The 12,138-nt window shown below is 42.0% G+C and overlaps 1 protein-coding gene across 1 annotated transcript; it reads right to left on the bottom strand.

The window, feature by feature from the left end:
* Positions 1–258: 258 nt before the first annotated feature.
* On the bottom strand, positions 259–11,255 carry COPS8 (COP9 signalosome subunit 8). Its single transcript, XM_067298704.1, has 8 exons — positions 11,106–11,255; positions 8,954–9,024; positions 7,585–7,633; positions 5,808–5,940; positions 4,693–4,800; positions 4,159–4,221; positions 2,974–3,015; positions 259–1,766 (listed from the first exon to the last, which is right to left on the bottom strand). Exons 1-8 carry the CDS (start codon positions 11,181–11,183, stop codon positions 1,687–1,689), a joined length of 624 nt encoding a protein of 207 aa, XP_067154805.1. The 5' UTR covers positions 11,184–11,255; the 3' UTR covers positions 259–1,686.
* Positions 11,256–12,138: the final 883 nt, after the last annotated feature.

Here is a 12,138-nt window from a genome sequence, read left to right as displayed (position 1 = left end):
CGCAGAAAGGGGAAACGTCCTTAGTTCAAATACTTTATGCCTTTCAATAACCTACAAAACTCCTGAATGATACCAACTTTTTTTAAACACAACTCATACATTCTCTGCACATGCAGCTGCTTTAAATACCTCTCTAGGCATACGGTAGCGCACTAATATTTAACCAGCCCAAATTAGACCAGTAAGAGAATCCATTAAGAAACTAGCCAAACTGGAACAACCGTACTCTGAGGAAAATTAAAAATCAAGTACACAAGGTCAGTGTAAACGTGTTCTTTAATATCACTGAAGATGAATTTGCATCATATTTAGAAGTCCAAGACTAGGTGGGTTTCAAATAAATAATCATTTTCAGTAAACGCTTACATATAAAGGGAGCTTTCAAAGCAGCAGTGCACAGTTTAGACTTCCTCCTCACTAACACATCCCCCAGCGAGAGAATGTACAGTAGGTAGTGCACACCGGAAAAACCATCGCAACAGACAGCACGCCCGACATCTTCAACGACAAGCCACCGAATATCGTGTTGAAAAGCAAAGTGAAGGGGGAGAGGCCAGCGAAGGCAAGCACTGCCCTTTAAAATGCCACTATTTTCCCAGAGTCTTTTTACCAAAAGAAGTCTGGGAATATAAGTCATCTTCCTTCTGCTTCTGAAGTCCTCTCTGAACTCAAAGATTATTACAGCAGTGCTGTGATATAGGAAATTTACTCCTCAAATGGACATTGCGGCATAAAATATCTTCATCCTGCTTGGCCTCTACTCAGGGACACCTACTCTAATTTTTAAATTCCTTCCCAACGACTGCAGAGGCAATCCAGAAAGTCAAGACGGACAAGAGCTGCTTCCAGTAGACCCCGGCCCAGAGCACTGAAGAGAACCATGACATGACAGCCTTTAAAAAGGGGTAAGGTTACCAAGCAAACTATCTGCTGTCCAACATGCAATCACTCAAAAATAAAGCCTTCCAATAATAAAAATGCTTCCTCAAAGTGAACATTTGCTTTTCCGAAATGGCTTCAAAACTTATCCTTTAGATGCCCCACATACAATGTCGTGCTGCAAAAAATATGCCTGACAAGAAATTTTTTCTCACGTCAATCAAAACAAGGAGGGAGATTTAACAATCTAGAAAAAACAAGCAAGAAAATTATCAAAATGCCACAAAAAGACTTGCAAAAAAGTTACTGTAAATTGGTTTCTTATTTAAGTTGTTTCATCACAATGCTTTCTCTCTACAAATACAGGTAGGGCAGTCTTCCCCTCCTGGCATTTAAGTTCAAGATGCAACCGATCTGTGATAAGCACTGCAGTACTTGCAATAGAAGCATGTAATCCACTAGCACAAATCCCTCAACACAGTTAACCCGCTTCAGTACTGAATTTTTCCTTCTGCATTTGTAACACACTTGAAAAAAGTCCTGCCTCTCTTGGCTACGAGTCAATAAAAAAAACTTACCAAGTAATACTGCTGTGTACCTACTGAATAAATATTACAGGAGTCAAAGGATTGTTTCAACTGCTAGCTTGGCTTTGGCAAAACAAAAACTGGGATAATATACACTGTATACTTTACACATTTCAATAGGGGATGCTGCAACATTTAACAGAAATAAAATAAGTCTCAGATTTCTAGAACTGTCAGTACACAGGATTCCCAAGTTGTTCTGAACACAGGAGCAGGGTATTCAGTTTTCAAGAAAAGCCACATAGTCAGTCAATCTGGCCAACTGTTGTTCATTTGGAATTGGTGGGACCGGAGCAGGTTCTACAAAGAAAACAAACACGTAACATGAATGAAATTAAGAAAGCAAATCAGTCTCTAACACCACCCATCGAAACAGTAGTGAAAAAAATAAAAGCATCAGACTATTTACCAGTCTTATACTGGAAGAGATGGGGTCTGTATTACAAGGAGCACTTGTAAATAATGAATACTGATAGCTTCTCAACTCAACAAAAAAAGCTCCTGGAGCTCTTCTGTTGTGCCTTCCCATAAAGTTCCCACACTGAAAATAAATATATCTACCAGGTTATCTGACTAACAAAACACAGCAGAACACACTGCAGGGGTTGCAGGAGAAAGCAGTGTATGTGCAGAGCCTTATATGAATGACGGCTAACCTGAGACCTGAAGGACAGGTTGTGAGACAAGTGACTATCATAACAGGGAGGTAAATCGGGAACTAAAATCAGAAACAAAAAAATAGGAGGAAAATTATGTTTTTTTTCCACTCTTCCTGGAAAGAGGACAGGCTTTAATATCCAGGATTAGCTAATCTAGTTAAACTAAATGCACTCCAAGAACATGAAAGATAGGAGAAAGCTGACAATTAGAAGAATGGTTTCAAAAAGCAAAACCCTGGCTCTTCAAAACAGCTTGGAAGGAATTAAGGCTCGTGTGGATGCAAGACACTCTTGGCAACTGTATTAGACACTGCAAACCACCAATTCAGAGCTACTGTCGCCATCTTACTCTGACACCTGAAGTCTACAGAGTTTTGAGTGTCAGCATGAGAAAATATTACAGCTTAACCTATGGCTGAGCTCTGAGGAAGAGTGGGCAAAGCAGAAGATTGCTTTCTTTTACAGGGAAAACTTCAGAAATTCAACATCACACAAAAGCAATGAAACCTACTCAGAGTTGCTTTGTGAAAAATTTGCCTCCAAGACAGATGTTTTAGCCAAAAACCTTTTTGTTTCCAGAGACTGCCTGCCCCTGCTTTGGGACCTGCTCCCCACTCCACCTAAGAACCTGGGACTCTTGGGCAGATTCGTATCTGTGGGGAAAAAGACGACTGAGGAAGAAGCAAGTTTTAAGTAGCACCTGACCAAGGCTTTTTTTGTGCCGGGGGGAATGACCTATTTCTCTAGGCCCCACTTCTTACTTTGTAGTGTTGGTAAAGTTTTGTTTATATTTGAGTCATGCAAGGTTCAGATGCATGCGAGTAGATTTATATATAAACAGGAAATACCTGATGAAGGAATAAATCTGTTAAAGCAAGCTTCCTGTACACCTGAAGAAAAAATACAATAGAAATTAGCCCAGTGGACCAGTTTTAAACATTTATATACACCACACCAGAACTAACAAGCTATTTAAAATTAAGCCTGCTCAAGCCATGCTTTGCTTCATAGTTAAAACAAGCAAGGAAAACTGAAGGCTTAGAAAGTCAGACATGCAGCTTCAGAATAAAAAAAGACCTCCTGCCTCCTTCATTTGTTTCAGTGATAGTTCTTCCATCCACTTTTGGAAAATAAATAAATGTAATTAGCGCTAAGTACTTGTAAGCACAGCATATTTTGCAACCGGTTTATGAAAAAGCTGATCAGCAGCAAAAGCTCAGACCTTCAGTTGGTAACACACCCCTGAGAAATGAATTTCAGCACCTTGCCTGGAGCATGTTTAATATGATGTTCTGGGCTCTGAAAACCTAAGAGGTCTGCCCACACAAACAATAGATTTTTTTTTCTAGCCTAATAGATATTGCACTTCTGGATGAAGGATAGCCTGGCTCCTCCTTCCAGAGCTTTACTGTGGAATTTAAGGACGGTCATTTCATTTCTGCCTTCACTGCTTAACATTTTCCTTTTTACCTCAAAAAAAGCCATAGATATTGCACTTTCCAGGCTGAACTTTGCAGGAACAGATTCTTTTATCACCCCCATGACAATTAAAAAAAGATTCAGTAAAATGAATTTTAAAAAGCAAAGGAAATTATATCAACAACTTAAGCTCTGCAGAACACAGAAAGATCCCCTAGATCCCTACTCAGAAATTCAACTTCTCCTGAAAAAGTTCGCAGGTTCAAAATGGCACTTTTTACTCATCTTTATTAAATTCAGATATGTCATTTGAGGTCATCCAACTTCTGTTCCACTGAATCAGAGCCAGCAGCAGAGGAGGAGCAGCAGAAGTTATAACATATCCTGTCTGCTTTTGTTTAAAATGTTAATATGGGGATTTGGTTTAATCCATAATGCTTGTAACACCAAATTAAAATTTGTATTTCTCACATTTCATAAGCATTCCATGTTTAACAGCTGCATAACTATGCATAAGAGTAACTAAAAAAGTATTAAGTATAATTTTGATTAAACTAACACAATTATTAGAAAATGCCAAATTCAATTTATCATGAAATAACAGCTCCACCTACCAGGCTTTTTAGGCATTACCATACGAGTTGAAGAGTCTGCTTGCCAGCCCTGTTCCAATACACCTGGAAAGGCATTTTTTACATTTGTAAGAACAAACTGATCTCTTACACGTTTGCTAGAAATGCAAAATAAAGATGTATATTAAGACCAGTAGAAAAGTATCTCAGTACACTGCCTATATGCCACAACTTCAGAAGGTTTTTCTTATAAGCATTTATACATTCAGTTAAATAATGAAGCTCATGGAAGTAATAGCATGTAAGACCAATTCAAACAAATCTTTACTTTTCTCATTGCTGAATTTCTTAACACTTTTACATATAGAAAGAGATTATACACAGTGGTAAGTATTGGCAAATAATCAAATCCAACACTCATCCAAAATTAAGCCATTTATCTCTATTCACTGCCCCATCATTTCTCTTCATAATAGTCTCAGAATTTGTATATGTTTCTTTTTACGATCACTCACAGCTACACCTTTCATCTCAACCTGTAGAAAAATAATTACTCAATGAAGAAATGCAAAATACCTTTCACAGCTTCTTCTACAGGAAGCCCAACAAAGGCTGCAAAATCGTCTGCAACTATTGAGGTATATGCCTGAGAAACCAGTCCAAAGGCTCGTCTCCTAGTTGCATCTAAGAAGAAAAACACTGTAAACACACAGTAGCATGATCTCTATAACTAGGAAGAAGCCTGAGAAAACGTTTCCAGTTTAAACAGCACAAAAATCAGTTTGAAAAGCCGCTACTGACCTTAAAGTTAACACTTTAGACCAGGAGTTCCCCCCCCTCCCCACAATTCGTTTAACTGTCACAGCCAGAGACAACAGCTTGCTCTACGCCAGGACGACCCCCCGCTCCGAGGCAGCGGTTGGCTTCCAAGCACAGTTTGCAGCAGCTTGGTACTACCGCCAATACGTAAACCACAACTTGGGAAACACTGCTTTGACAGCACTCTCCACTCGAGTAAGATCCTGAAAAAAGCTTGTACTTCTGCAGCCGTTCAGAACCATAAGAATTAATGAAAAAAAGCAATTGTAGTTCACAGCGACTATTCATGCCTTTTTTCACCACGGCTGCTTTGACACCAGAGCATCTGCAAATCAGTTTTTTTCTTAAACCAAGCTATACAGAATTTATTGTTATTGCAAGATAGCTTATAAGGCTTTTTTCTGCAGTCTCCAGCGCCCTCTAGTAGTGAAAAGATTTTATTTGCATGTTACTGTTACACGCTAACTACAAAAACTAGTCTAAAGTCAAACTGAAAGAATTAGACTTCAGTAATTGATACAACTTTTGGAAATGCCAAACCAAATTCCCTCGACTCCCGTTTAAAAATTGGATAACAATAATCTATTTTGGTATTACAGAATCAAATATATTAGACATAAAATTACAATACGAAAGGATATGCAATCACATATGCACTACTAAAAGCTTTTCAGTTTATTCTTGCTAATTCTTGTAATGAGCTTTTATTTACATTCGATACCTAAAATCCTTCAGGAAAAACCTGCAAGACTTGGCAACAATCTTCCTGGTGACTTTTATCCTTAATACCAAGCAGCAGTTTCTCCAGAGCACGCAGAAATAACTTCGGGCAACACACAACCCCATGCTAGCTACAGGGGTTCAGCTTGTACCTCTAAGCGCTTCCATGATGGGTTGAATAGTCTCGGACCACTGATGCGCCGCGATTGTCGTATAGATTCCTGGGAAGTCCCTCTGCCAGATTCTTTGGCCTACTGACCAAACTGCACCGAGTTCAGCATTTGCCTATAGTGGAAAAAACAAGCAGTTAATCCAGAATTGTGTGTTCTTTCCCGGGACTATTCTGTAGAAACCCATTTCTACTCCCCCTCCTCTCCCCCGCTGCAAGCAGGTAGCACAGTACCTGTAAAGATGAACAGACAAGCTCTGGGAAATCTTGCTCTAGCAGCTATCAGCGCTGCAAGCTCCCTGTTCCACCCTTCTGCCAGAACTTATCACCCACATAAGCGGAGTTTAAGGGAAGTCTGCTCGCGTGGCAGCTGCGCCAACGCAGGCTGGCACCCCAGCTACAACAGTCACAGAGGACAACGGGCACTCAGGCTGCGTGCTGGCGTTGCAAAAAGACAGGCACAGCTCGCTTCCTACTGATGGGCAAGCGTCTCGCAAAGCGGAGGCTTTACGCCTCGTAGCACAGCGGCTATTTGCACAGCGAAGAGAGCTTCCAGCTTGAAATACCAGAACGCTTGGCAACGTGTCTCGTTCAGTGACGTGCCACACTCGCGCTGTAACTGTTCTGCTGCTGCTAGTTTTAAGAGCTCGTTCTGCTTTGCTGCACGTTGTTCTAGGGACTAGCTGACCAAATGACGGTACGAGAACAGCAACCAAACACCAGTCTTAATGAAGCAGTATTTTCAGTTGTGAGGACAGCCAATTCCGTTCCAGGCCCAAAAGAAGTTAAGACTTATACTAATCATTGACTTGATTAGCAGAAGGTTCGTTGACACGCATGCACAAAATACTACACACCACTCCCTCCCGAATAACCCACAGAATATCAGCGTACATGTTTCCCCTGCCAAGAACGAGGCTCCACATGAAATGCAAGCTACACCTAAGAAAAAGGTTGCTTATTCACAGAATACTGCTGTGCAACAAGTGTAGCAGGTTGCTGATGCAGCCCAAATAAAATTTGGTCCAGTGGACTACTGACTCAGCTGACCTATTTACTTTTTGCTTGAAAGAAAACTCATCCTGAGCTATCTCACCTTGGCCCCGAGATGTCTTACTACAGAGTATTTTTGTTCCCGTGCAGAACATCTGGCCTCCTCCTCAACTGTCTCTTCAGATAAATCTCAAACTAAAAAAAAGCCTAAAAACAGTTAGGTCTGGAAGCGTTTCTGGTAACATTATCTTAAATCCAAAATGCACCTTTGATCCAAATAAGAAGTAACTCAAAACCATACCATGGACTCAGCAATGCAAAACAAAGTGCCTTAAAAAGTCAATTAATTTCAAGTTGTAACTTATCTGAAGTTTCTTTCCACCGCACTGGCTATTTTGCACCTTCATTTGATATTAGACTGGAATGTAGCCCTATCTCAGGGACAGAAATTTCAAATAGAGCCATTTTCTCCCTTCAGCCAACTACACTATCATGAGGCTTTCCAGTAAGAGCTTCACTGATTTACTGTATTCTATTTTACCAGATTATTTGGGAAGGAAAAGAGCTAACACCGACTGCATCAAACATATCTTAGTCAGAAAGACCAGCGTGCCATCTGCTGGGCAAGCGGTTTATAGCGCAGCACCGAGCCCAAAGCTACTGACCAACCACAATCCTTGGGGGGGGGGAAAAAAAAAAAAAATCATTTGCAAGCTTATGAGAAATAGTTTTTGTATCATTCAAATGGCATTTTACCAAGTACTCACAGATTTAATAGCAGGAGGGATTCTTTTCCAAAGATATCGTGCATTATTCCTAAAAAAAAAAAAAATAAAGTATTTCTCGGTAACCAAATGCTTGCTGCAAAGAGCCTTCAAAAGGTTTGTTCAGATGCTATAATAACTAATTTGGAGCTACACATGCCAGGTGCTTTAAAAAAATCTTCCTTCTATGTCTAATAAAGTAGAAAAAACTAAGTTATTTTCAAATAGACATGGCTGCCATAGCAAACAAATAGATCTTTAACTGCCTCCCATAATACCAGTTCAATAAGTGTTTTTCATGTTTCTATTGTTACAGTCCTTAACAACATTTCACAAAAGTTAATTTTACAGTTTTATTGTTTCAGAGCAGCTGCATATTTCATGAACACATGTAAAAATTACATTTTATAGCATCAGTAGTCATTTAAACTACTTTGTGCATACTCCTCCAGGCCAAGCTCCCTCCCATGCCTTATAGATTCTCAGACACACATTAAAATGATTTAGTCAATCTCCGTAGCACAGCTGCAGAAATCTAAAATGAAAATGTTTAGAAATTCTCAGTAAAACTTAAAATGCAAAACAGAGAATGAGACTCGCTGCTTTTAATTAAAGCACAAACATACAACTCTAGATCAAGCTTCATTTCAACCCAGGTTATCTGTATTAAACCTAACACCAGCACTCGGTGGAGCTTGCCATGCAACATAGACCTACAGTGCAAGGAAACACTCAGATCTTAGAACCCCAACACCAATGCTTGCTTTGGCCTTATAATCAAACATGGCAGCATCGTTTACCCTGCCTCAATAACTAATCAACGTTCTCAATAGTTTTTAAAGGAAAGAATCAAGTTCACCCAGGGACACGGTAATAATCCACCAGACCAAATTTAAAGGATTACAACTCCACTCAGAGATGGTAATTTAGCTCATTTAAACCACCAGTGTCCCTCATGTTTAACACTGAAAGTTTAAAGTTATCCCACAGCACCTTTAGTGACAAACAGCAGCACGCAGTCATACTCGAAACAAATGCAGTCTTAAAAAGTTACAAAGCAAAACATGGAAGCATTCAACGCTTTCCACAAAAGCCAATTTCACTGCTTCAATAGCCTCCTTCCTAAAGTCTGTTTCCCTAGGCTTAGAAAGCATAGGCAAGAGCAAAAAAGGAGGATACTTATCCTGACATAAAAAGGGGAGAGAGAGAGACTTACAGTTGGTTTCTACCCAAGTTCATTTTTACACAATATTGCCTACGTGCACTTTGTTAGTCACACAGACGGACCTAGAGCTGCCAGAACTCTAGTGATCAGCCCAATAGCAACAAATTGTTCAGCATCTGAAGTTAAATATTCATAAAAGCCACTTACATGTCATTATGCAACAAGTATAAAGCTAGAAGTTGGCCATAAACAAGGGGCGTTGCAATTCCTCCGGGGGCCTTAAAAGCAAGTACAAATAATTTGGTTACATATTTTAAAAGCAAGGCATCTTAAGAAATACATCAAGTCTCTAATCAAAGTATCAAGTGTCTAATGAAAAAAGAACACAAGACATTTGCTGTTTTCCACATCGGATAATGGCCACAGACAAATTGTCAGAATTGCGATATTACATTAATACAGTTGCATCTTAAGATGAAGAGTAACTTGCACAAGCCAGAAGTTTTCCTTAGAAAGCTTAATTAAGTTTTCTGCACAAGTAAAATAAAACAGTATCTTTCATTATACTAATGTTCTAGCTCATGCTCAGGAAAGTGATTAACTCACTTACAGCTCCTCACTACCAGATGTATCTAGGCACTCATGATTTTAGCTGTCTTGAGCTGAACTTGACTCCAGTTCATTTCAGAGCACTCCACAAGAGTAAAATTTTTTTGCTCACTTGAATTGCCCTTCCTAAAACAATCCAGACTGAGCTCTGACACTTGCCACACTTCAGCAGGCCTCCCAAATCATACAAGTAGCAAAAAAGAATTATAATAGAGTTATAAAATGTTAAAAGTCTATAATTATTTAAAAGCTGAAAAGATTTCCAATAAGCTTTCAGCAATTTATCATAGAATGCAGCAAGCATTCACAGGAAACCAATTATACAGCTATTTGATTTAATTATGTGTGAGATTTATAGGCTCATCTAAGCCAAAAGCAGGTGATTAGCTGTGTCATTGATATCATCCACAACTATTCTTCTCACCCTTTTTCCAGGACTTTTCACCAACCTACAAATATAACATTTTCAGCAAATGTTCCCTAGATTACTTCTGGTAAAAACAAAGCCAGGTCAATTAATACCACCTGCTTGAACTGTGCAAATCCACCTCTGGTGTTTCTCTGTGGCAAACCAAAGAAAATTCACCAGTTTTTCTGCCAGAGGACTAGCGGGAGCAGATGGAACCACCCAAACAGTCAGAACACCCCATTCACCTGCAGCCTTGCTGAAGGAAGCAGAAACAGAGCTAGCTCACTCCTAAGCGAAAAAAGGCAGGAAGGATGAGTGCATCTGTTGTCATTTACTCCGGGAGGCTCTGCTGACAGACACAACAGAAGCCTTGAGCATAACACAACTTAGGTTCAAGTGCTTTATAACAGCTCCCAGGGATCCACTGAGATCCAAAAAGACACTCTGGAGCGAGGAAGTCAGGGAGGGACGTCAAACTGTCTCAGAGAGCCGCAAAAGCAAAGCTAAAGCCTTCTGGACTCCATTCCTGCTACTCCAAACTCAGTGTGCTGGGCTGATACAACCCCCTCTCCACTCTGCAGGGTCCAAAAAGGCACACAAAGCTATTAAAAAATCGAGTCCAAACAGTGTCTCCCCGTCACTGGAGCTAGTGGTATAACTCATGTTTGCAGCACAGCAGTCAGTCCCGACTCTATAATCCAACTCTACAGGATGCTGGGCACATCAAGAAGCTGCAGCATCATGCTGGGAGTGTGAGTGGTACCTTGGGTCCAGCAGAGAAACAGAAAATGGAGGCTAAAGTTTTTCCTCAGTTAAAGCACCATGATGAAGATCCATAAGTAGCAGCTCCTTCCATTTAAAGGAAATGTTTTGCAGCATAAAACTGCTCTGCTTGGTAACACCAGACTGCACAACTTCAAGGTCAACTGTGACAAGCAAACAGGTACTGGATCACCTCTCTGCCTTCAGTTGCTAGGGCAACAAGATTTAAAGCCAGAAACACTAAAGAATAGAGGAAACGGAGAGAAACTCTCATTTCCCCCCTTCCTTCAAACCTCTGCCTCGGGGCGCACAACGCTCGCATTTAGAAAACCAAAGGAAGCGCTGGAAGCCTGCTCGAGCGCGGTTCTAGGATACGACCTAGCAATGACACTCAGCAGCCGACACGGCGGCACCCGGACTCGTGAGCTCGCGCTCCCAAGCCCCGCAGCCCCGCCGGCCTCGGCGAGGCGCCCCCGGCCGCGGAGCTGCCGCAGCCCCGGGCCCGGCCCCCCCCGCCGCGGCCGCGGCGCCCTGTGCATGCACGGCGCCCCCCCCATAGGGCCTCCGCTCCGGCGGTACCTCGAGCTCCTGCGTCTCGCACTGCTCCAGGAGCTTCTTGAAGCTGAAGGAGTTCTCTGCCATCACCGCTACGGGCATCTTCCCCCCACGGCGCCCCGCCGCCGCCGCCGCCGCTCCGGCCGAAACCGCCTCCTCTCCAGCGGCGACCGCGCCTGCACGCCACTTCCGTCTCACGGCAACGCGTACTTCCGCTCTTTACGCGCGCACGCCGCTCTAGCCTCCCCCTCTTATACTCTGGAGGACTTCGGGGCGGGGCGGGGCTCCGAGGCGGCTGGGCGGGAGGGGGCGTGGCATGAGGGCGTGGCCAAGGCGGCGGGGGCGTGGCGAGAGGCGTGGCGAGGCGGGGGGGGCAGGAACCCTTTTTTTTCCCTCATTATTTCTGTATGTTTGTACACAAGGAACAGATCTGCGTTTAATTTCCCTATTTTATATCACACCACGTATTACCCGGTGGATAGCGCACATGTCCCACATCCTTTTTAAATTTATATTTATATAAATTAATAATAATTTATATATAATATAAATATAGTATAAATATAAATAATAATAATATATATATTTATATATAATTTTTATTTTTATATATATAGGCCCGGGGCACCCGCTGCCCCCACCGGGGCACGGTGCTTCCCAGGCAGCGCCCCACGGTCCCTCCTCTGCCAGGATCTCCGCTAGCTGGAAAATCCGGCCCGCTGGAGAATCGGCTTTGCTTTCCCCGTTGTTTTCGGGCGCCACCGCTGAGCTGAAGCTCCGCAAAGGTGATTACAGGTTTCCCTTGCTTATCTATCCGCTTCAAAAGCTTTTAAGGGGAACAAAAAAACCATTAAGGGGAACAAAGAGGCCGTTCCAGGAAAAAGGAGATGTAACGCCGCGATATGGAACAACAGGAAAGTTAATTTAACATAAAGGTTAAGGAAACGGCGGCCAGGGGTCAAGTTTAAGTTCTCCACACCCTTCCCGATCTTCCGAGCGCCCCGATTTATATTAGCTGCGGCCGACCCGAGCAGAGAATATATCCAAATACGGAATT

This window comes from Apteryx mantelli, chromosome 6 (genome assembly GCF_036417845.1).
Source record: "Apteryx mantelli isolate bAptMan1 chromosome 6, bAptMan1.hap1, whole genome shotgun sequence".
NCBI classification, from domain to species: Eukaryota; Metazoa; Chordata; class Aves; order Apterygiformes; family Apterygidae; genus Apteryx; species Apteryx mantelli.
This window is presented reverse-complemented; position numbering and strand designations above follow the sequence as displayed.

Excerpts from the sequence above, each read along its gene's own strand:
- COPS8 (XM_067298704.1), bottom strand. The coding sequence starts at position 11,183 with ATGCCCGTAGCGGTGATGGCAGAGAACTCCTTCAGCTTCAAGAAGCTC. Across the intron at positions 4,801-5,807 it reads CATCATGGAAGCGCTTAGAG|ATGCAACTAGGAGACGAGCC; the intron begins GTACAAGCTGAA and ends TTTTCTTCTTAG. Across the intron at positions 3,016-4,158 it reads GGTAATGCCTAAAAAGCCTG|GTGTACAGGAAGCTTGCTTT; the intron begins GTAGGTGGAGCT and ends TTTTTTCTTCAG.